This window comes from Salvia hispanica, unplaced genomic scaffold (assembly GCF_023119035.1).
Source record: "Salvia hispanica cultivar TCC Black 2014 unplaced genomic scaffold, UniMelb_Shisp_WGS_1.0 HiC_scaffold_648, whole genome shotgun sequence".
Lineage (NCBI taxonomy): Eukaryota > Viridiplantae > Streptophyta > Magnoliopsida > Lamiales > Lamiaceae > Salvia > Salvia hispanica.
Genome location: NW_025952408.1, coordinates 34737 through 59318, shown reverse-complemented (window position 1 = coordinate 59318; position 24582 = coordinate 34737). Strand labels below are relative to the sequence as shown.

Sequence of the window (24582 nt, the reverse complement as noted above, 5' to 3'; positions counted from 1 at the left end):
TTTAATTATGTTTTAATATGCATTGTTCGTGAACTGTGATATATAGTTAATCTCTTTATCAATTAAAGATTGTTTATTTTGTATGATTATACTTTGAAATATATTGTTTCCATATTGATTCTATTTATATATATGGAATTGATTTGGGTATTTTGATTGTGTATATACTTTATGTAAATTGAGTTTGAATATATGCATTGATGAATTGAGATTTCAATTAAATGTCTTATGATTATGAATCTACCGGAACGGTGGAATGAATGATTACATAATTCAATTCTCGTTTTAACATGTATTTTGATTATATTATGTTTATTTTGCAATCACCAAAGTGAAGCAAAATAAGGAGAGTCTATAATCAAACTCATATTATAATTTGTTTAAGCAATTAATCTCTATATGTTCTTGATTATATTATGTTTATTTTACAATCACTAAAGTGAGGTAAAATAATAGTTTATAATCAAATTAAGTGAAAATCTGCTTAAGCAATTAATCGCTATACATTCTTGATTATATTATGTTTATTTTGCAATCACCAAAGTGAGGTAAAATGAGAAGAGTTTATAATCAAGTTAATATGAAAAATCTATGTATGCAATTAATCATCATGCTTGTTGTGGCTATTCATCATCTAAATAGTTTGTTTGTTGTAAGGTCTAGATTCCCAAAGGAAATAGTCTTTGTGACATAATAAACACTAATGGAGTTAATAATTTAAATTGGTGTCGATTACCCAAAGGTAACGCCAATTTATTATTACTCAATTATTGAACCGAGATATGGATATTAAAAGCATGATTTTTATTATTGTATGAAGACTACCCAAAGGAGTTTTCATAATTGCCTCATGATATGGGTTTTCAAATTAATGTTCGTGTTATTATTCAAAGCTTTTATATGTGAGCATTCATTTCTTAATTGCTCTTATAATGTAAAAAACATATATTTTTTGCTACTAGTATGTTTATCTCAAATTTTCCCGCACTTAATGGAACTAACTTCTCTGAATGGAAAGAGAAACTTAAGTTCACTCTTGAAGTAATGGACTAGGACCTAACACTGTTGAATGATAAACCAATTATTTTATGATCAAAGTAGTTGGCTGATTACCCATAATACTAGGGAAAAATCTAACAGGACTAAGTTTACAGTTCATTAGAATGTTCGTTGCAGATAAAGTCTCTCAACGACTGACATTGCAAAAGAATGTTTGCAGAATGTTGAGGATCGCTTCACAACTGCATATAAGTCTATTGCAGGAAAACTTATGAAGGATCTCATGAGCATGCAATATAATAGTTCTCGGACTATGTACGAGCATGTGATGGACATAAATAACATCACTTCTAAGCTGAAATTAGGATTATAGGTGAATGAGGATTTCCTTGTCCAATTGACCCTAATTTCCTTACCTCCTCAATATGGACCATTCCAAATTGATTCACTATAAAAGATTAGTGGACTCTTAAAGAATTGGGAAACGTATTGGTCTAGGAGAAGCATAAGATGAAGAAGTATGGAATGGGTGCATCTCATGCTCACATTGCAACCGAAGGAGCGTCTAAAGGATAATATTCATTCGAATTTATCATTCTTATGGCATAAAGGAACTGGATCATACTTCTAGTGAAAGAATTAAGAGGCTTACAAAGGATAATATTCATTCGAATTTAGACTTTACAAAGCATTACCGTTTGTGTGGATTGTATTAAGTGTAAACAAACCAAACACAATAGTAAAAATGCCACAAGAAGCAATGAGCTCCATAAAATTATACATACAAATATTTGCGGACCTTTTGATGTCTCGACTTTTGGTGGAGAAAAATATTTTATCACTTTTATTGACGATTTTTTCGCGTTATGGATTTATTTATTGCAAGAAAAATCTCAGGCACAGTTGAACATTTTATGACTGAGGTTGAAAGGCAATTAAATAGAAAGGTGAAAATTATTCGATCTGATAGAGGTGGTGAATTTTATGGTCGTACCACTAAAATAAGTCAATTACATGGACCTTTTGCCAAATACTTAGAAAAGCATGGCATTTGTGCTTAATACACTATGCCAAGTACGTCTCAGCAGAATGATGTTGCTGAGAGACGAAACCGAACTCTCATGGAAATGGTTAGAAGTATGTTAATTCTACCTTACCCATATCGTTGTGAATTTATGCTCTTAGAATGGCTATTTATGTATTAAACCGGGTTTCTATTAAGGCTGTTCCAAAGACCCCTTATGAACTTTGGACACATAGAAAAACCTAGTTGCAGCACCTTCATGTTTGGGGCTGTCCAGCGGAAACTAGAGTATACTCTTCGCAAGAAAAGAAATTGAATTTTAGACAGTTAGTGGTTACTTTATAGGTTACTAGATAAATCCAAAGGGTAAAGGTTTTATTATCCTAATGATAACATGAGAATTATGGAAACTGGAAATATATGATTCTTTGAGAATGGTGAGATCAGTGGGAGTTTTAACACTCATAATGCGGTCATTAGTGAAATAAGGGTAGATTTTCCTCTTCCCTCATTTCCTTAAGAATTAAGTGTGCCAAATATTGTTGAATAGCCTAACAATATTGAACATTTGAATGACTAATGATGATGCCAAGTTCATTGAACATAGGTGTGGAAGAAGCATCTCTAGAAGTGTCATTAATGTTTTCTTAATGAGAACGAATGTGGTCATTTCTGATGACTATGTGGCATATCTCCAAGAATCCGAATGTGATATATGAATACGTAATGATCCAGTTTCATATTCACTAGCCATTAAGTGTAATAATTCTAATAAATGGATTGATGCATGATGAAAGAGTTAAAATCTATGGATTGTAATAGAGTCTGGGACCTTGTCGAATTACCTGATAGACAAAAGTATATTGGGTGTAAATGGGTCTTCAAGACCAAATTCGACATAAATGGTTTAATCGAACGATTTAAAGCCAGACTTGTTGCCAAAGGTTATACTCATAAAAGATAGCATTGATTATAAAGAGACTTTCTCTCAAGTATCAAAGAAGGACTCACTTAGAATCATTTTGGCACTTGTAGCCCATTTCGACTTGGAACTACATCAAATGGATGTGAAAAACTGCTTTTCTAAATGGTGATTTGTAAGAAGAAGTCTACATGAAACAACCTGAAGACTTCATTAAGAAATGGAATGAAAATTTTTAGTCTGCAAACTTAAGACATCAATTTATGGACTGAAACAAGCTTCTCGACAATGGTATTTTAAATTCCATGACACTATTACTGCTTTTGGTTTTAAAGAAAACACTGTTGATCGGTGTATATACCTCAAGGTTAGTGGGAGCAAGTTCATATTTTTGGTTTTGTATGTTGATGATATATTGCTTGCTAATAGTGACATTGGATTACTACATGCACTAAAATTATCTCTCTAAAAATTTCAACATAAAAGATATGTGTGAGACATCCTATGTCATATGATAGAAATATCTTGTGATCAATCACGTGGACTCTTGGATTGTCTCATAAAAGCTACATAGATCGAATCTTTTAGAGAGATATGGCATGAGTGCTTGTTCTCCAAGTGTTGTTCAAATTCATAAAGGTGACAAATTCAGTTTGGATCAATGTCCAAAAACTGAATTGGAACGTAAGGATATGGAAAATATTCCTTATGCATCTATTGTGGGAAGTTTGATGTATGCTCAAGTCTGTACTAGACCAGACATCAACTTTGCAGTTGGAATGCTAGGCCGTTACCAAAGTAACCCTGGTGTTGAACATTGGAGAACTGCAAAGATAATAATGAGATACTTAAAGTGAACAAAAGATTTTATGCTCACATTATGGAAATCTGATCAACTAGAAATTATTGGATTTCCATTAAAGCTAAATTTATGGTTTGCTTTGAAGCATTAATGATTGCAAAATTTTATTTCAGGCCTTGGTATTGTCTCCTCAATATCCAAGCCGTTGAAATTATATTGTGATGATAGTGCAATCGTATCTTTCTGTAAGTATGACAAGTATTCAAGGAGCTAAACACATGGAATTAAAGTTTCTTGTCGTGAAAGATGAAGTTTGGGAACAAAGAATATCTATATAATATATAAGCACACAACTTATGGTTGCCGATCCATTGACTAAGGTGTTATCGCCTAAGACATTTATGGAATAAGTTAACAGAATGGGTCTTGGGTATGGAAACGTCTAATCTTTATGTTTCCATGTTGGCTCGAGGAGAGTGTGGAGTAATTCGTCGGCCATTGATGAGAGGGGTGAAGGGAAGGGAAAGGAAAGGAAAGGAAGTAATAGTATATCAGTTTTTTCTTATTTGTTAACTTGGATTATCACACTCTTATATATTGATGGGATGATTCTTCCAGATAAGAATTTGTTATGTGCTTGTTTAAAAGGATTGGTGACAGTTCATATCTACAATTACTCATGGAATGGGACTTACTCTTTCTAACTGCATTTGTCATCTTCTATTGACAATTCTTGCCATTCTTATTTGTATTTCATGGGATCACGATTCCTATCTGTATTTCATATCTGCAGCTCTTCAAAGATAGAACGTTTGAAATTTGAATCATCATCAAAATGGATCGGATTATTAAGTTTGTATAAAAAAAATAATTATTGTTTGCTATTTCAATTACTCCATAATTAGAGTAATATCCATTGACTCGTTTAATTTTCCTTAAGTTTGGTAAATGTATCCAGCATCTTATTCAATTTTATTATGAAACTATTATTCAATATATAAAAATAGATAGGAATATCATATTTTATTAACTTTTTCCATTCTTTTTTCATTAAATTTTTTAATAGTAGCATGTTAGATTAAAATATTTATTCAAGGACCTAGAGACGCATGAATTCTGAAGTGAGTCTTCATTGGTAAAACATTTATCCCTCATTGATAGAGAGTGGAGGTCTGAGTCACAACAAATACGGAGTAGTATTCTTAATACTAACCAAAAATTTAAAAAATCAAGTAAGGTGCTTGAAAATCGATAATGAACATGAAATCATAATATGAAATCTTGAAGATCCTTATAAACTTCAAAGATTATACAATTTAGTGATTAATAAATGAAGCCACTCTCTTGATCATGTCACTACCAACCTGACTATCAGGAACTATCAGGAACAATCACACTAAAACTATGGCTTTCATCAGCAACCTCAACACACTCGATTTCACCCTTCCATCCACAATTGCTCAGCACCTCATTATAATACCACCCTCTATCCTTGAGAAAATCCTTCTCTGCAACATAAACCAACACTTTCCCGCAATCCAAACCCGATATCTTTGGATCCTTACCCGGGTTCACCCACCCCTCGTCGCGATCCCTCATGCTCGGGCAAACAAATCCCCAAAGCTTCTCAATAAACTCCGTCCACTTCAGGTGCTCCTCCGCCGTCTCGCACCCAATCGGGTCCACGCCCCCGGAAGTAGGGGCAATTCAGGAATATCCCCTGCAAGTTGAAACCATCCGGATTCTCCAACCCGACCCGCATTGCGATGTTGTGAGCTATATTCGCGCCGGCGCTGTCCCCGCCCAAATACACACGCTTCAGATCGGCGAATTCGTTGATCCATTCATCATTTCCCTCGGCGGTCCAGTTGAGAGCGCGCCATGAATCCTCGAACGCGGCCGGGATCGGGAATTCGGGGGCTAATCGGTAATTCAACGAGACGGCGACGACGTTGGCTTGTGCGACTAAGTGATTGAGATGGTTGTGGTAGCGAGGGGAGAAGGCGGAGCCGATGATGAAGCAGCCGCCGTGGTAGTAGAAGAGAAGCGGGAGCTTTTTGGTGGGGTCGGCGCTTGGCGGGAGGTAAACCCGGGCGGAGAGGTTGATTTCCGGCGCGATTTGGACGTCTTTGGATTGGACGCCGGTGGCTGGATCTAGAGATGGGAGAACGACATCTTGGGAATTTAGCCTCTCGATTTGGCCATCTTTGTCGACTGCGATAGAAGGGAAGAATTGAGGGAGGGTGTGGAGTACTTGGTCGGCCATTGATGATGAGGGAGAAAGGAAAGGATGATTAGTGTATGTATCAGTTTTTCACTTATTATCTTATCTCACTCGGCTTATAAGTCTTATACACACAAAGGGATCATTATTCCTAACTGCATTTGTCATCCACTCATCAATAAGATTTCATCACAGCTTCACTCTGAAACGTTGGTGAAATTATTTGTCTTGCAGCTCAATTACAATGAATTACTACTATTATAGAATTATTATTGGTTATTTTTTCAAAAAAATAATGAGAGCTTAGAATTTCTCAATTAAAATATGATACTCCATCCGTAATTTACGTTGAGTTTTGAAAGAAATCTTATAATCAAATAATATGATGCATATTTTTCATTTTAAGAGTATTATAATGTGATGCATATTTTTTATTTTAAGAGTATTATTGTATATACATTTTATATAATAATACCCCCTCCGCTCCATAGTCGTAGAGTTATTTTGTCATTTTGGTACGTTGTATAGTAGTGGGGTATTTTTTTTAAATTCTTCTCACTTATTTTACTCTCTATTTTATTCTCTTTTTTTCATCTTTCTACCTTTTTTCATACCGTACTTTATTATTCTTTTACTTAATAAATTTTTTTCTTAAATCTCGTGCCGCAAAGAAAATGTCTCCACTGTCATAGAATGGAGGGAGTATTATCTTCTTTTCGAATAAATTATCATACGGTTTTTATCTACATTTATTCGTGGAATCATTCTTTCTAACCGCATTTGTCATTTACTTATAAAACACTTTCATGGCGGTTTGACAATGAAATGACCTTTAATTACTATCTCTGTCAATATTAACTGTCCATTTTTATAATTTTCATCTATTACTGATTAATTATTTATTTTCATTTTTTTACAATAAATAATAGTAAATAAATCATATATTCTACTAATTCATTCTACTCATATTTTATTAAGTGAAACTCATATAGCACTAATTTTTTTAATTCACTTTTGTTATATTTCTTAAAATTTGTGCTGTAATCATTGAAAAATTATTGGGAGACTGGTAGTAGTAAAACAATATTTCTCTTTTAACTAAAACACTGAAGGTTTGATTTATAACAAATAAAATAGCAATTTTTTTATCATTAAAGAAAAGGATTTTATGGCATCTTAATCTTGTAATTTCTCAACTAATATACAAATTCCTCCTCAACGATTTAAGCTATTATTAATTTTAAAATTTAATTGATAGTCGTACGTCTCATTTTTCTAATAATGAAATGCAAATTTCATAATTTAATGAAATGTATAATCTATTTATCATAAATAAAAAATAGAAAATGAGATTTTAAATTACGCATGTATCAAAATAGCAAAATGAGAATCGTTTAAAAACTAGAGATATATTAATAAATCTAAAGTAGTCAAATAATATATTGTTTATATTCCATCCAAAAATATCATTGTATACACATTTTTGTGGTGTACTAGTATGATCGTTTATAGTTACTCATAGGATCACCTTACCTAACTGCATTAAGGATTACCTATAACTTCTCCTACTATTCCTATTACTCATGATGGACTCCACTATTAGTCTATCACTTATCATATTTGTGTGTACGTGGTAGGATCTGTAGTAGAAGAAGTTATAGATGTAGTAGAAGAAGTTATAGATGATCCTTAGGGACCTAACTTCATTTGTCATTCACTCATCAAAAACCTTTAGGCCTCGTTTGTTTGTCAGAAAAGTAAAATTAATAGGGAAAATGATTCCCTAAAATATGATTCCTGGTCACTTTACTTTCATATGTTTGGAACATGTCAGGATTTAGAATTTTATACTTAATTTAAATATTAAATTAAAATATATAATAATTAATTTATTATAAATATATGCTATATATATTATCAATATTATACTTCAATATATTTTACTAATATAACTTTATACAATGTATTATTAATTGGGTTTTAGTTTTCATCATTTTATACATCATGAATATTTATCTAGCAAAGCATGAGCTTGAAAAGGGGCTCAACTATACAAACTAGTGCAGTTGATTCAAGTAGTGTGAAAGATATCAAAAATTATCTTGGGAGACCAAAGAATCTGATTATAAGTTAAAGTTGAAAGCAAATTCGTTTGCAAAGCCTAAGCATGCTTCTCCAAAATGAAGATCAGACAATCAACATTGTGATGGCTAATTACAATTTATTCCCCACACATATTCTTTATCATTCTTCCGAATTTAATTGGGAAATCACATATAAGTTGATTAAACCTCAGACGGCCAAATCCAAGAATATCTATGGTCGGCTACTGTTTTAATTTTGCTACCCCTGTTCTCCTTTTTGACTATATAAAACTACATATATAGCAAACCATAAATTTGTTGATGTTAATCAAGAATTTTAGTAGATAACCATGAAATTGAAAGATCGAAAGGGAGAACAGAACTCGATAGAGGTGAGATACGGAGGAGAAATCGGTGACCGAGAGAAAAAAATCAGCAGAGATATGAAGAGGGAAAAAATTCAGTAGAGATAAATAATGGAGAAGAGAAATCGATAGAATTAAAAAGAATATATCTTTTTTTCCGTATCGTTCAAAATCCTCAAATCAGGGAAAAAGAATAACAGCTTTGGACTGAGGAATCATAATCTCAGAATTTCCACTAACTTTCCCTAATTTTAGAAATCACTTTACTTTCCTTGTTTTCTTATTAATTTAAAACAAACACAGTATTTTAAAATTCCAGGAATCAGATTACTTTCTCTGTAAGAATCCTAACAAACAAACGGGGCCTTGACAATTTGACTATAATGTGGGTTTCAATGAGATATTTCTATGAAACAACTAGATTAGAGGTTTGAATTGCAGCAAATGAATAGAAAACAATTGTTTTTTAAAAATTCAATAACATTTTGTAATTTGTCAACAAATTAGTACTCCCTCCATCTGCAAATATAGAAATCTCATGTTCCGTTTAGTAAATTTTCTATCTTATCTGTAATTACTCATGGATACTCTTTCTAACCGCATTTGTCACATACTCATCAAACAATTTTAATGACAATTTGCCTATGAAATGAGTGTTAATAGGAAAGTCAATTCTCCTTAGCTTAGTAGATTAGAATTTCGAATCACTATAATTATACTCCATCTGTCTCGGCTGTGATGGACTTGTTTTCAACACTTATTTTAGAAAAATGATATTCCCTCCACCCAACTGAAGATGGCGCATTTTTCTATTTAGTTTGTCTCACTCGAGATGACTCATTACTGGAATTAAATAATATCTTATGTATTTTCCATAAGTAAAAATACATTAGTGTATATACAGTTTTGTGTACTTATATGACCAACTGCATATACTATTTTTAAAGTTAATTATACTCTTATCGGCAATAACTCATCGATGGCAAGACTAGAGCTATGTTCATGTTTAGCCTTAATGAATCATGTCATCATTTTTCTCACTCAGTGAAATATCACTCTTGTGGCAATGACTCATTGGATCAATCTTCCTAACTGAATTTGTATTCTAGTCACTAACTCATAAAGTTTTTCTTGCATCGTATACTATCTTAACTTGATTTGTAAAAAAAAAAAAAAAAAAAACTTGATTTGTCATTTGCTTGTACAAGATTTCATGATAGGTTGTAAAAATATCATGCGTGTTTTCAATTGAAAAAAATATTATTGACATTTTGTGTATTACTGATGTAAATCTAACAGACTTATTATCTACACATAGCTAAACCATTGCAATTTAGAGAAGAGCAAACTATACGCGTATATAGCAATTAATAAAACAACTAACGTCTACGTACATTTCACATAAAAAAGTGACATCTCTAATTTACACAAAAAGAGTTTTCGTCTACAACACTTCAGAAAGATGAAAAAGGCTTTACCATTGGGAAAAGATAAAATTGTGTCATTTATGGTTTTAAGGATACAACATCGTGTGTTATCTCTAAAATATTGTCTCACCTCATTTTTGTCGTAGATTACAAATAATATGTCATATTTCTATGCAATCCACATCAGGGTTAGCTTGATCGAAATTATTTATTGGTGAAATAATCAGAAAATCTCAAAGTTCATATATTTAAATTCAAATTAAAATATTCAAGAAAAAAATAGATAATATAAAAAAAATTGTATATTTATAAACAACTAGCATGACAACTTATCTTGAAATTATTGATAGTTGTCATATTACCGTTAAATATCCTTAAAATTTCACATATATCCTTAAAATTTCACATATATCATGCGTTGTGCTCAGGGCTGGGTAAAAATATCGAAATACCGCCCTTATTGTATCGAAAAAATACCGAAAATACCGAATTTTCGGCATACCGCAATTTTCGGTAAGGTATCATACCTTAATGATTTATTTCAGTACAGTAACGGTATGAATTTTCATATACCGAGGTATACCGGAGTATACCGAAAATACGGTATATACCGATATCAATATATGCCAAATTATATCAAGTAAATTCATACTTTTACCAAACAAATTAATATTTACATGTAGAAATCAAATATTGCATCATTATAGTTGTCGGCTAATCATGTAATTAAATATAAAATCAAATAAACTCAATTAGGAAAACTTGATATCAATGAATCAATTAGTTTCAAACAAATATACTAATATTTTAGTTAAATTAGTTTTAAACAAATATCGTTGAACGTTCCGTGATTGCGTGGAGTTTAATTGTTGCAGTTTTTTTTAAACATTATTTGAATATGTTTGAGTTTGATTAAATTTCATGTTTTGTAAGTATTTTAAAATATTATTTTCATTGTTTTAGTATTTAGAATTATTTAAAAAATAATGAGATTTTGGTATGTCGTACCGTAGTCCGATTTACCGTAAAAATCAGGTATACCGCAAAAGTACAGTATACCGAATTTAGGTATAACATACTGAAAATAAGGTACGGTATCGGTATTGAAATTTGTCATACCAAAAATTCGGTATACCGAAAATTTTGGTAAGGTAAAGGTATGATTTTTTCTCATACTGAATTTTCGGTAAGGTATACGGTATAATGGTTTCGGTAAGGTATACCGTACCTACCCACCTCTAATTGTGCTAACATTTTTTGGTTAATTTTGGTTAGGCCAATAACCTCAATTTTGATGAACTTTTATACAAAAATGCTAAGAAAATTAACGAGTAATTTATTACTATTACTTACTCTTAAAAGATGGTAATCGAGAGAAACGAGATTGGTATTGAGAGACATCGTAAACAAGCGTAAGAGAGAATTGGGTTTTAATTTTTGTGTGTATATTCCATGTACATTACGTCCCTTTATATAGGGCAAGGATACAATGTAAATAAGGAAAAATATATTCCCATTCTATTCTATATCAAATCTCTTCCTTATATTCAGTGATCTTCCTTCCTTGATTATGGCCTCCTTAATTCCAGTGATTGATCTGATTGCTAATACTTGACACTCCCCCTCAAGTTAAGTAACGGCATCTCCGATACTTAACTTGCCCAGAACTTCTTGAAAGACTTTAGTGTTCACTGCCTTGGTTAGTATGTCGGCCAATTGCTTCTCGGATCGCACAAATGGAAGCTCGATAATTCCTCTATCAATCTTCTCCTTGATAAAATGACGATCAACTTCCACATACTTAGTCATGTCTTGTTGGACTGGATTCTCAAATATACTAATTGCAGTCTTGTTGTCACAAAAGAGTCTACTTCCTTTTGTAGGAGGAAAACCGATTTCTGTGAGCAACCTCCGAAGCCATAGGATCTCAGTTATCCCACTCTTCATTCCTCTGAATTCTGCCTCTGCACTTGACAGTCCACTTTCTGTTTTTTACTCTTCCATGTGACTAAGTTTCCTCCAACAAAGGTGAAGTAGCCGGCTGTAGATTTCCTATTGTTTTGGTTACTTGCCCAATCTGCATCAGTATACCCATCAACTTCCAAATCCTCCTTCTTTTCGAGTAATACACCATACCAAGTTGTTCCCTTTAAATATCGCACAATTCTCTGGCCCGCCTCCATATGGTCCTTCTTAGGTTTGTGCATAAACTGACTGACTATCCCGACAGCATATGCAATGTCTGGCCTTGTATGAGAAAGATAGATGAGTTTTCCAACAAGGCGCTAATATTTTCCTTGATCTGTCAGATCAGCTCCTTCAACAATCTTCAGTCCATGATTCACCACAATTGGTGTTTCTGCGGGCTTACACTCGAGTAACCCTGTCTTAGCTAACAAATCTAGGACATACTTTCTTTGCCTCAGAAAGATGCCCCTTTTAGACCTTAAAATTTCAATTCCGAGGAAGTACTTCAAATCACCAAGGTCTTTCATCTCAAATTCCAGAAACAAACTTTTCTTTAGACTTTTGATTTCTTCAACATCATCCCCTGTGATAATCATGTCAGCATTACTTTGTCTGTAGCCGTCCCAAACCATACTTTAGGCGACTGTTTCAATCCATAATGGGTTTTCTTTAGCTTGCACACTTGTCCTTTTCCGAATTCTTTAGAATAACCCGGAGGAACTTCCATATATACTTCTTCATTTTTCTTCAGTTCTCCATGTAGGAAGGCGTTAGTCACATCGAACTGATGCAAAGGCCACTCTTTGCATGCTACTACCATAAGCAACGTCCTTACTTTGCTCATCTTAGCCACTGGTGAGAATGTCTCTTCATAATCAATCTCATAGGTCTGAGTGTATCCTTTTGCAACCAATCTTGCTTTATATTTCTCGATTGATCCATCTGCTCGTCGTTTGATTGTGAACACCCACCTGCATCCTGCTGGCCTCTTCCTTTCTGGTAATAGACATTTTTCCCATGTCCCATTTTTAATTAGGGCATCCATCTCTTTCTTCATGGCATCCCTCCAGTGTTTATATCTCCTTGTCTCCTCCACTGTCTTAGGTATGTCCTCTTCCTCATATAGGGCTGCTTCAAAGGCACGGGCCATCTCCGTAAGTTGTCCCTGAGCAATATTAGCTATTGAGTACTTGGTCTTTGGTCCCCGTCAGTCTGGAGAGTATCGCTTTGGTGGTTTACCCCTTGTAATTCGGAGAGGCAATGGATACTTCTCCGTGGCCTCACTATGTTCACCTCCTTCGTTCGTGCCCCCTTCAGTTTCTATTTCACAGTCTCCGTCTCCCTGTCTCTCACCGTTAGTACTAACTTGAGAATTATTGAAATTACTTACCCCTGGATTCAAGGATGGAGAAGATAACAGGGTTGAGTTACCGAACACGTCGAGCTGACCGTGACCATGTGAGGCGGATGGCTCGGCGGCTATGCTAACCTTCTCTGTTAGTCCGACGTCTGGTGCAGGACCTGTTGGGGTTTGTATACTAAAAGATGCTTCGAGCGTACATGCCTTTGTACAGTCAGCTTGTGCATGTATACGAGAAACGCCACGTCCACTTGTTTACCTAATTATGAGAATAAATAATATAATATAATGGTTTATTATTGAAATATGATAAACAAGTTTAAGGCTTTTTACTAAGAAGGTCAAGTAGGGGAATTCGATGAATCTCCTCATGAGTTTTCCAGTAGGGGACTTGGCCAGATCTAGTAAGAAGAAAAACGTATTCACAACCTAAATAGGCTTTGGCCACCTATTGGTACGGTTGCGGTGTTTGTGATAATTCTCTCTTACCTAAGAAGAGATTAGTAACACCGGTGTAGTAAAGCACTGAAAGGATCTAATCCGAAATGTATTCTTTATTGCTATCTACTGAAAGAATATATTTCAGAAAGTTTAGTATTTTCTAGTCTATGATATTAATATCAATATTGTTTATTCAATCAAACGCCACTTTGACTTATCAATGTGAGAGTTTGTACGTAACTCAAGTTCATGATATCTTGGGTGATAGTAATTGAATAACATGAAGGTATTGGAATATTATTTCATAGAATTCGCGTGCCCAATGTGGTATGATTAAATCCCTAAGGGGTGATCCCCAAGAAGTGTTTGAAAAAGGAATTTATTATTCAGAAAACTGCGCAGTTGGAATTTATTCCACGAATAATAAATAAAGTTTCAAACTAGAAAGACTCTTTGGAGAATTAATTTAATTCTAGTCACATAGCAGACAAAAGAATTAAATTGACGGATTAAGATAATCTTAAACGCGGGAAATATTATAAAATAAAATGGACCCAAGTTATTTGTAATTTGGTGATTTAAGTGGGAGTGCAATATTATTCTTTAGTGGAACAAAATAATATTCCATTGATAATATATTAAATCATGGGTCATTTGATTTAATTAGTTAATTATCTAATGGGTGAGCCCAACACTTAAGTCATTCCATGGATCCCCATCCTAGCCCAACAAGTCCATTATAAATAGTGATGAGATGTGGAAACCCTAGCACACCATTCAACACAACACTCCTCCCCCTAAACCCTTGTAGCCGTCGCCGGCTCTCTCTCTCTCTCCTTGCCTCGGTTTTCGTGCTTTGGTACGTGGGAGAATTAGGGTTTTGTTTTTGTTCTTGTTCTATCCTAATTCATAGGATTAGATCAAGACAATATCGAGTTTGTGATTGGGTTTCCTAGATCTCTTCAAGACTATTATTGATTATTCAAGATCCGCCCACACGGATGGATGATCAAGGACAAGGGAATAGGTTGGAAGATTCACGGTCGATAAACCAAGGATCTCCGGGTGGTGCAGCTAGCAACTTCGATCCTATGATGGATCAAGAAGATGTAACAATCGAATCTACATCGAATATGCATGATTATGTGTTTATTTGATGTTATATCTATAGATCTATGTTTATTGCATTAAATTGGAGTCGAATGCATAATCACCTAAATAGATCCGTTAAGGACCTGTTTGTTTTCCGTGTCTTCCGCTGCGGTAGTCCCATCAGGACCTGGCTTTGGCATCGGAGGTGAGGACGGTACAGTTTCTACTGAAGGCAAGGGTACATGAGTTTCTGCTGAAAGTGAGGGTATTGGAATGGAGGATGGCGTATGAAGCCAACTTAGGGAGTTGTTATTCTACTTCTGCCCTTGACTCCCAAGTTGGTGGAAAAAATATTTTGTTTCAACAAAGTCACAATTCAAAGTAGTGTGGAAATGGTTAGTTTCAGGATCATAGCATCTGTAACCCTTTTGGGTACCCCAAGAACACACACTTTACAGCATTTGGTGAGAATTTTGTACGGATTTGTTTCGGAATATGAACATAGACTATGCATCCAAAAACTCTGGGTTCAAGGGTAAGGGATGAAGGTATTTCAGAGTAGGTGGCTAGGAATTCGAGTGGTGGTCTGAAATTTAGGATATGAGTGGGAAGCCGATTTATGAGGTAGACGGATGTAGCAACGGCTTCAAGCCATAATGATTTGGGGATGTGTGAGTCAATTATAAGGGCTCGAATCATTTCCAAGATGATCCTATTTTTCCGTTCAGCTACCCCATTTTGTTCGGGAATGTAAGGACAAGAGGTTTGGTGGATGAGGCCTTTTTCGGTGAAGAAGTTTTGCAGTTTGGAGTTCACATATTCTCCCCCGTTATCAGATCTAAGGATTTGGATAGATTGTTTGTACTGTGTTTGAACTAGGCTATAGAATTGGGTGAATGTTCAAAAACTTCGGATTTGGATTTCAAAAAATATACCCATGTCATTCTAGAGCAATCATCAACAAACAGTAAAAAACACCTAAACCCATTTTCACCAGTAACCGGGGCTGGTCCCCAAACGTCGGAGTGAATCAAAGAGAAAACAGACTTCACACGAGTATTATTGAGTTTAAATGAGTGACGATGGCTTTTGGCCAGAAAACAAGTCTCACAATTTAGTGGATGTGAAGTAACTAAGTGTGGATAAATTAACCGTAAATATCCTATGGATGGGTGTCCTAACCGCCGATGCCAGAGCCAGGTCTGCTCCTCTGTCAGTCCTTGAGTCAGCTCGCAGTACCCTGTTGAGCCACTCCATTCACATAGTTGAGCCCTCGATGTTCAGTGCCACGCCCAACTATCTTCCCCGTCCTCGTATCCTGTAAAATGCAGAAACCAGGCTGCATTAGTAAGTTACAATTAAGTTCTCTTGTTACTTGGCTAATAGATACCAGTTTATGAGACAGAGACGGAACAAATAAACAGTTCGGAAGACTAAATTCCGAAGACAATTTAATAATTCCAGCTCCTTGCACATAAGCTAAATTTCCACTGGCTATTTTTATGTATTTTTTCGGAGTGGGAACAATTTCCAAAAAATTCGAGACATCAAATGACATAGTATCTGCAGCTCCACAATCAAAAATCCAATTATGGTCTTTATCTCGTGTATCAGGGTTAGTGGAAGATAATGCTAAGGCCTGAAACGAATTTCTACATGATATATTGGGCTCAAAAAACAGTTTTTTATTTTCTGGGTCTTCTTTTTCAGATTCCAGAAAATTGAGGGGTTCAATATGCAATTTCCGGGCAGTATGGGGGGTTTGATGAGATAAGTGGTCTAGGTGGGGCTTCTGGTGTAAATATTTAGAGTTTAGGGATTCTTTTTCGGATATACATGTAATTGAGGGTAAAAAACATGATATAATACTTTGTGAGGGGGTAAAATGATTAAACCCCTCATTACCTCCAAAAACCCTCGCCGCCAAAGCTCCGACCCTCTCCTCTTCGGCCCAATTATGTGGCGGTGGCGGTGGACCGATGCTACCCGCCGGTGTGTTGGCGTTGGCAGCCTGATTCTCGCTGCCTCTCCATGCTCCGCCGGTCGCCACTACTTGTCCCCCCGGAGTCCACGCCGGATTTCCTCCCCCGACTGCCATCGCCGGATTTCCACCTTGATTCCATGTCGGACTTCCACTGCTGACCGCTACCGCCGCTTGTCCACTCCGGTTCCATGGCTGATTTCGGCTTCTAGAAGCAGCTCTCGCCCTTTTCATTTCATCCCACCAATCGGGAAATCCGATGATTAGAAAGAAACCCTCTTTGGTATGTTTCTTTCCTCCACAGTGTGAGCACACGAGTTTGCTCTTATCTTCTTCTCCTTTTCGATTGTTCCAGGCTTGATTTCCTTGTGGTGGTGGGCGATTGCACGGTGGTGGTGTTCGGTTGTGGTTGACCGCGGCAAGGCCGTACCCAATTCCGATGGTGGGTGGTTTTGAAGGCTTGAGGATACCCTCGTTTGTTGCCTGCCTTCAAACTAGTCTGTATGCCTTCCGGACAGTTGGTAATGGATCTTTATCCATAATCTCCCTCTTGATGTTTGCGTACATGTCATCCAGTGCGCTTAGAAACTGATACAGGCGGTGGCGTTCTTCCTTCTTCCGGTAGCCCTCTATATCTGTCGGTCTTGGATCTCGGGTGTCAATCGAGATCCATAGGTCTTGCATTTTGGTCCACAACCCTTCTAGAGTTAGGGCATCTTGCTTTACTGTCATGGCTTGTTGATGTAAGTCAGATATCTGGAATGGATCAGATCCACTTCCATAGGTGATCGTCAGACCCTCCCATAAGTCAGCGGCTGTCTCGTACTGAGAGACCTCATTTACAAGTCTTGTTTCGAGGTTGTTGATTACCCAATTGAAAACGCAGTTGTCCCGTTGCTCCTATTTTGTGTAGCCGGGATCGTCAATTGAGGGAGGTTTTGAAACTCCATTAGTGTGAGACGTCAATCCCTTCCCCACAATTGCGCGTTTCATGAGTTTAACCCATAAGGGATAATTTTCCCTATTGAGTTTCGCCTGGATGGTGACTTCTCCAAAGGATTCTGGCTGGTCTGATTTTGTTGATTTTGGTGATTTAGGGGCCGATGATGATTCTGGTTTATCAGGAATTTTGAGGCTTTGTTTGAGAAATTCTGCAAATTGTGCAGCAAATTCTGTTGGAAAATTCATGGGGATTGGCTGGGATTTTGGGGTTCTGTTGGAGGTTTCTGTATCGGAATTTTCGGAGTCTGATATGGCTTGGTTTATGTTTCTGCAGATTCGCAGGTTGTGAGATTGATATGGATTCAACAAGGATAATGAGGAACTCGGATTTGAGTCCTCATCGGGTGGTTTGCCTACTCTGATACGATCTTAAAGATGGTAATCGAGAGAAACGAGATTGGTATTGAGAGACATCGTAAACAAGCGTAAGAGAGAATTGGGTTTAAATTTTTGTGTGTATATTCCATGTACATTACGTCACTTTATATAGGACAAGGATACAATGTAAATAAGGAAAAATATATTCCCATTCAATTCTATATCAAATCTCTTCCTTATATTCAGTGATCTTCCTTCCTTGATTATGGCCTCCTTAATTCCAATGACTTGATCTGATTGCTAATTCTTGACACTTACTACTAGGCTAACCTATGTATACATTACAACTTTTGTTGTTAAGATAATTTAATTGTATATATCTTATGTAGAGTATATATTACAACTTTTAGTGTTAAGATATTTAATTGTCGATATCCTTGCAACCAGAGCTGGACATGGGGGCTGTGTGATACAACGCATGCCATGCAAATATTGAACAAGTGCGATAAAACAAAACCTATAAAAGAAAAGCATATTATTCTCATACCAATTAATTTAATATTGATCAATTAATTGATTTCATCAACCACCACGACAACGATCCTTGTTCTACATCTTAAGAAATTAATATAACCAAACAGCCGTGATTATTTCAGTTTTATGTTCAAGACATCAACATAAACATAGGAAACAATACACATTTACTGATTAATAAAGGAAGCCACTTTTTTAATCGTATCGATACCAACCTGAGTATCTGGACCAAACACACTGAAAACATGATCTTCACCTGCAACCTCAACACACTCAATTTCTCCCTTCCATCCACAATTACTCAGCACCTCATTGTAATACCACCCTCTATCCTTCAGAAAATCCTTCTCCGCAACGTAAACCAGCACTCTCCCGCAACCCAAACCCGATATCTTCGGATCCTTACCCGGGTTCACCCATCCTTCGTCGCGATCCCTCAAGCTCGGGCACACAAATCCCCACAGCTTCTCAGAAAAATCCAACCACTTCTTGAACTCCTCCGCCGTTTCGCGCCCAATCGGATCCACTCCCCCAAAGGCGGGGCAATTCAGGAAAATCCCTTCCAACTTAAAACCCTCCGGATTCTCCGACCCGACCCGCATGGCAATATTGTGCGCTGTATTCCCACCCGCGCTGTCCCCGCCTAAATACACACGCTTCAGATCCGCAAATTCGTTGATCCATTCCTCCTCGCCCTCGGCGATCCACTTGAGAGCGCGCCATGAATCCTCGAACGCGATCGGGAGCGGGAATTCAGGGGCTAATCGGTAATTAACCGAGACAGCAACGACGTTGGCTTGGGCGACTAAGTGATTTACGTGCTTGTGATAGAGCGGGGAGAAGGCGGATTCGACGATGAAGCCGCCGCCGTGGTAGTAGACGAGGAGCGGGAGCTTTTTGGTAGGATCGGCATTGGGAGGGAGGTAAATCCGGGCGGAGAGGTTGATCTCCGAGGCGATTTCAACGTCTTTGGATTGGACGCCGGTGGCTGGATCTAGAGATGGGGGAACGACATCTTTGCTGGCTGCGACGGAAGGGAAGAGTTCTTGGAGAATTCTGTCCATTGATGATTAGTGTTTCTCTTAATTTCTCACTGGGATTATCATTCTTATATACGCAATTGATGGAATTATTCATCGAAACTGCATTTGTCAGCTAATGAAAAAGCTTTTCATTCACTCTTGTCCACATTTAGTAATGGAATCACTCTTTCTAACTGCATTTGTCGTCTGCTTAACAGAAACCTTTCATGACTTCGAGTTTGAAACTTTGAATTATTATGAATATGATTATATAGAAAATTAATAATGACATGTAATTTTTCAATTACTCCCTCCGTTTGATATCTTAGTTGTGGTAAATGAACGTCACATTCCATTAACGCATTTCACTCATATTACGTCTAGTAGTATATCAATTTATGGCTCATAGTATTTTGCTAATTTTATCCATTTTCTTTTTTTATATTTTTTAATATTCATGTCAATTTAAATTGGACCGTTTATTTATAGTCTCATGGAGTACTTATATTGAGGTTAATTAATTTGTCTATTTTCTACCATAGATTTAAGAAAATGATGTTAACCAAGTTAAGTGGAGAAAGATTAAATAGTAAAAAAGGAATAATTGATTTTTCCAAAGAAAAAATTACAGATTAGGTCTTTTAAGTTCCCAATTAACAAACACCAATATCCTACACTAATAAATTTTAAGTAATTAATTAATATTTTGTGTATTTTCTATTAGAACAAATATATTATGTATTGTAGGGATGTAATCAATTGCTAACTAATTATCAATCCTAAATTGAGACTAATTTTCAACCATTAGATTAGAAGATCCTGTGGTTAATATAATGCCAAAGTGTAATATATTTTAAATTTAAATAATTATTAATTAAATTAAAAGAGTATTAATGTCAAATCCTATATATAGTAATTATAACTAACTACTTTCTCTCTCTTCAAAATCATCTCAAATCTTTAAATTTACGTAACTCTCTCAATTTAAATTATTTTTTCGTAAAAAATATATCAAATTAAAGATAATTTAATAAGGATTCCAACGAGATCTCAATTGCATATGTTCCGACGATGTTCGGGTGATGAAATTTGATAAATTATATTTCAATTTTCGTACATGTTGATAAGCAGCTTTTATCAACAAATGCAACAAAAAATCTCAATATATTGTAGGCAAAATCTCAATATTATGCATGTCCAATCTCAATAAAAATGTGTTGATATTTTCTTTACCTTGTATTGATATTCTAATGTCATATTGTTTATATTTGTAATACACAATCTATACAATATATAAAAGGGGAGTTCTGGGGGTGTTTAGGGAAATAAGAGGAAATTTAGGGGTATTTAGTCAAATGGCCATTTAAAATAGATATTAAATGAATTAAAAATATATAAAACATGTGATTAAGTGTTAGTTGGTTATTTAATTTCCATAGTTAGTGATTAGTTGTATAGTTAGTGGTAATGTTGTACTTAATACGTTTTCTTTAATAAAAAAGAGGAGTTACATTCCAATTATGCCATTTTAATTCTTTCAATGGTCTGCCTTATAACTTCCACCATCTTAATTTTGTAATTTATGTCGAGTTAATTCCATGACTCCTTATGTTCTTATTTTGTGACTATAAATGACATAGAATTGTAGATGAAACTACACAACTACAAAAGTATTTTCCCTTTTCTCAAACTCTCTACATTTTTAGTGTGTATTTTTAGGAGTAGGACTTATGTATAATGTCTTTATACTTCTTGAAAACAAAACCTAATTGGTTTTCTAACTCTTAAATATATTTTATACTTTATAATGATGCAGGAGTTCAAGATTGGAGGGTTACAATTTATACTCTTCGATTGTGCTCCCAAATACAGTTTTGAGTACTAGAGATGCTAGAGAAAGAACAAATAATTTCGTACTTTGTAGCATGCAGGGGGTGGCCCTCTTTGCTGCGGCCGTGCATGAACACGGCCTTTTCAAATTCTTCTTCGTGTTGTTTATGTTGTTTTATTTGCAGGTCTTTATGGTGGAAGTGATTTATGTTTTGAATTGTCGAGTTTAATTATGTGATTTTTTTTCCTTTTCTTCACGTACTATTGTGAAGTGTCGAATGTATAATTTTTTCATGTAGCGCTCCATATGAATATTAGGTTTGTAGCAACTCTTATTCATTTTTCTTTCCTGGACGTGGTATAGGTGGTAGCAGCTATAGGGGAAGTAGGCGATGCGAGAATAATATTAGGGTATGCAACCAGTTTTTTTTTTTCCGGCTAAATGCATGCATATCAGTTGTATATTCCATGCTATTTTGCTGTATTTTTATTGATGATTTTGATCTGTATTTTTGTTGATGATTTTGATTGATTTGGCTTTCTAATATATATTTATACATTATTTTTATTGACATGTGTTCGTGATTAATCTTTTGTAGTATAAAACTAAAAGTGATTTAAATGATATGTGATTTGTGTGAAATTTTTAGTTTACAAACTTATTTGGTTATATGAGTGTAGAACTTAAAATGATAATATTGTTTCTCATTCGGTATATGTGTTATTTTTATTTTTTGTTTGATTTTACATTTTTTAATAATTTTTTTTATTATATATTTATGATTTCAGAATTCATACAATGATATTTTTATGAATTTATAAAATCATTTTACAGTATAACATAAGTTTAAATAAAACAGAATGGGTCGTGCATCGCACGTGGGTGATACTAGTGTTGATATAAAAAAACACCCACGAAAATTATCATATGATAACATAATGACGATATTACCCTTTTGTTGATATTTTGTCTACTATTTATTGAGGTTTGTGAGCTTTAATCTCATCCACTCATTTTAAAATCCAATGGTGGAGATTTAGTCTTGATTTTGGATTAGGGTGCTATAAGCATTAGAATAGGCCCATGTATATATATATATACAAAAAATTTTGGGTGCTAATATAATCCTATATATATATATATATATATATATATATATATATATATATATATATATACCGTTATAGAGTAAATTCTCTCTTTTATCTGCAATTATTGATAGGGTCAGTTGCTAACTGTAATTGTCATTTACTCATCAGAAAGCTTTCATATAAGCTTGAGTATCAAGTGGGTCTTTATTGGCTCCTGCTAATAAGTTGGAAAAAAGTCTTATGTATATTGTGTATTTTCCATTAGTAAAACTAATTAATTTTACTCGGATTTAGCCTTTTATTTTAATCGTGCCATGAATCACGATGGATGCTTATATTATGTGAATGGTATGGCGAAATTCTCAAAATGGATGGATACATCCACTGAATTTCATATATGGGCTATATTTTTGCGCTTCTAAGACTGGGTGTTACGCATTTTGAGAATGCTTATCTAATTGTGCATTTTAAAATTTTGCTTTGTATTACGCATTAGTGAATTCACTCATTTATGAAATAAAAAAGTGCAAGTAAAATACTTAGGGTGTGTTTGGGAACATGGAATTGGAGCCATGGAATTGGAATTAGAGGCTCCAATTCTAATTCTAATTCCAATTCCATTGTTTGTTATCACAAAAATGTATAGAATTGGAGTTAAATTATAATTCCAAAATTTTCAATTTCATGATTTGAATTCCATAGCAAAAGTAGAAAATTGGAATTCCAAATAGTCATAGATAGCTTCACTACCCACTACACACATTTCACACACACCACACACACACACACATTTCACACGTTTCACACACTACACACATTTCACATACTACAAAAATTTCACACATTTTCCCGCATTACACACATTTCACACACTAAACACATTTCACACAACACATACTACACACATCTCACGCACTACATACACTGAACAAATTTCACACACTACACACACTATACACATTTCACTCTATTGACACACTACACACGCTATTATACACTACATAAAATACACATACTACACACATTACACACAAAATACACACACGACACAGATTTTACACAAAATACACACACTACGCACATTATACCCAAAATACACACACTATTCATGTCACGACCGCACTTTTGTTAAGGATAGCAAGCGCAGTTTATCGTGACTACGGGAGGAATAAAGAAGCGGGGAAAAAGAGAAAACTCGACAAAACTGAAATTTGAATGAAATCAACTTGGGGATAACATGGAAAATATATTAGAGTACATGATAAAGAGAATATAAGCTCGACTTTTATATTGCAGCAGAAGAGTCAAGAGAGAATGACACTGTGTATGGAGACACGATGCATCCAAGCATTTATCAAACTGAAACACATTCGCCATCTCTGCTCAACATTGCCCCTCGTCGTCACCGTTTAACATGCATATTTAGAAATATATGCATGGTTGAATGTGATGGTACTCAGTGAACACATTGCCGAAAAAATACAAATATACATTTGAAAATATTGTTAAACCATCATCATAGTAACACTCAGGGGTTTTATTGAAAATGCATGAGCTTACTGAAAATCTTTGTTCGACTGCGCAGTCTAAGTTCTTTCTGTACTTAGCCATATCTGAACATCTTGTGCTCAGAGATGGTGTTCTCCTACGGTCACCTTCTCTGCCCATCATGTCAGAGGTTCACCTTATCATTCATGTGTCGGGAAGGTGGCCACATTCCACGGTCACCTTCTCTGTCTTTCACGGTCAGAGGTTTCCTGTGTACACTAGTCCGAGTAGGGACGCCTCCCTCACTTGGACCCGAATTTGATTCACATATCATCATTCATAATTCACTTGGCCTTAGCTAACAGAGAGGCATCATACACAAAAATATTTTGGCAAGACAACATCATTTAAAATAAACCACGAACACAAGTTCGAGTTTTCATAAAGTATCACTTCAAAAATAATTTGCATTTTTATCCACATTAGTATGTAGGATAGAAAAGTTCACCTCGTTCGTTTAATTTTCTTAACTTGAATTTCTCGCTCCGGCCTTAACTTGCGGAGATAACATTTTTTAAAACATCACAATATAATATTAATAATTTCA

At 35.1% G+C, this 24582-nt stretch overlaps 2 protein-coding genes, 1 long non-coding RNA gene and 1 pseudogene across 3 annotated transcripts; 1 reads left to right on the top strand and 3 right to left on the bottom strand.

Annotated features, from left to right (window-relative positions):
* Window positions 1-4966: 4966 nt before the first annotated feature.
* Window positions 4967-6091, bottom strand: LOC125199722 (annotated as a pseudogene).
* A 9652-nt stretch (window positions 6092-15743) lies between these two features.
* LOC125199716 lies at window positions 15744-16923 on the bottom strand. Its single transcript, XM_048097646.1, has 2 exons — window positions 16614-16923; window positions 15744-16026 (listed from the first exon to the last, which is right to left on the bottom strand). The coding sequence occupies exons 1-2, from the start codon at window positions 16921-16923 to the stop codon at window positions 15989-15991; spliced, it is 348 nt and encodes a 115-aa protein (XP_047953603.1). The 3' UTR covers window positions 15744-15988.
* On the top strand, window positions 16832-18254 carry LOC125199717. The gene is made up of 3 exons (XR_007172619.1): window positions 16832-16972; window positions 17045-17210; window positions 17966-18254. It is a non-coding gene; the product is annotated as an uncharacterized LOC125199717 (long non-coding RNA).
* Window positions 18255-18601: 347 nt separating this feature from the next.
* LOC125199715 (probable carboxylesterase 2) lies at window positions 18602-19610 on the bottom strand. The gene has a single exon (XM_048097645.1). It carries the CDS (start codon window positions 19605-19607, stop codon window positions 18711-18713), a length of 897 nt encoding a protein of 298 aa, XP_047953602.1. The 5' UTR covers window positions 19608-19610; the 3' UTR covers window positions 18602-18710.
* Between the last annotated feature and the right edge of the window lie 4972 nt (window positions 19611-24582).

Coding starts and splice junctions, on each gene's coding strand:
- LOC125199716 (XM_048097646.1), bottom strand. CDS start 16,923: ATGAAAAGGGCGAGAGCTGCTTCTAGAAGCCGAAATCAGCCATGGAAC. Junction 16,027..16,613: donor GGCGGCGAGGGTTTTTGGAG/GTAATGAGGGGT, acceptor TGCATTTTACAG/GATACGAGGACGGGGAAGAT.
- LOC125199715 (XM_048097645.1), bottom strand. CDS start 19,607: ATGGACAGAATTCTCCAAGAACTCTTCCCTTCCGTCGCAGCCAGCAAA.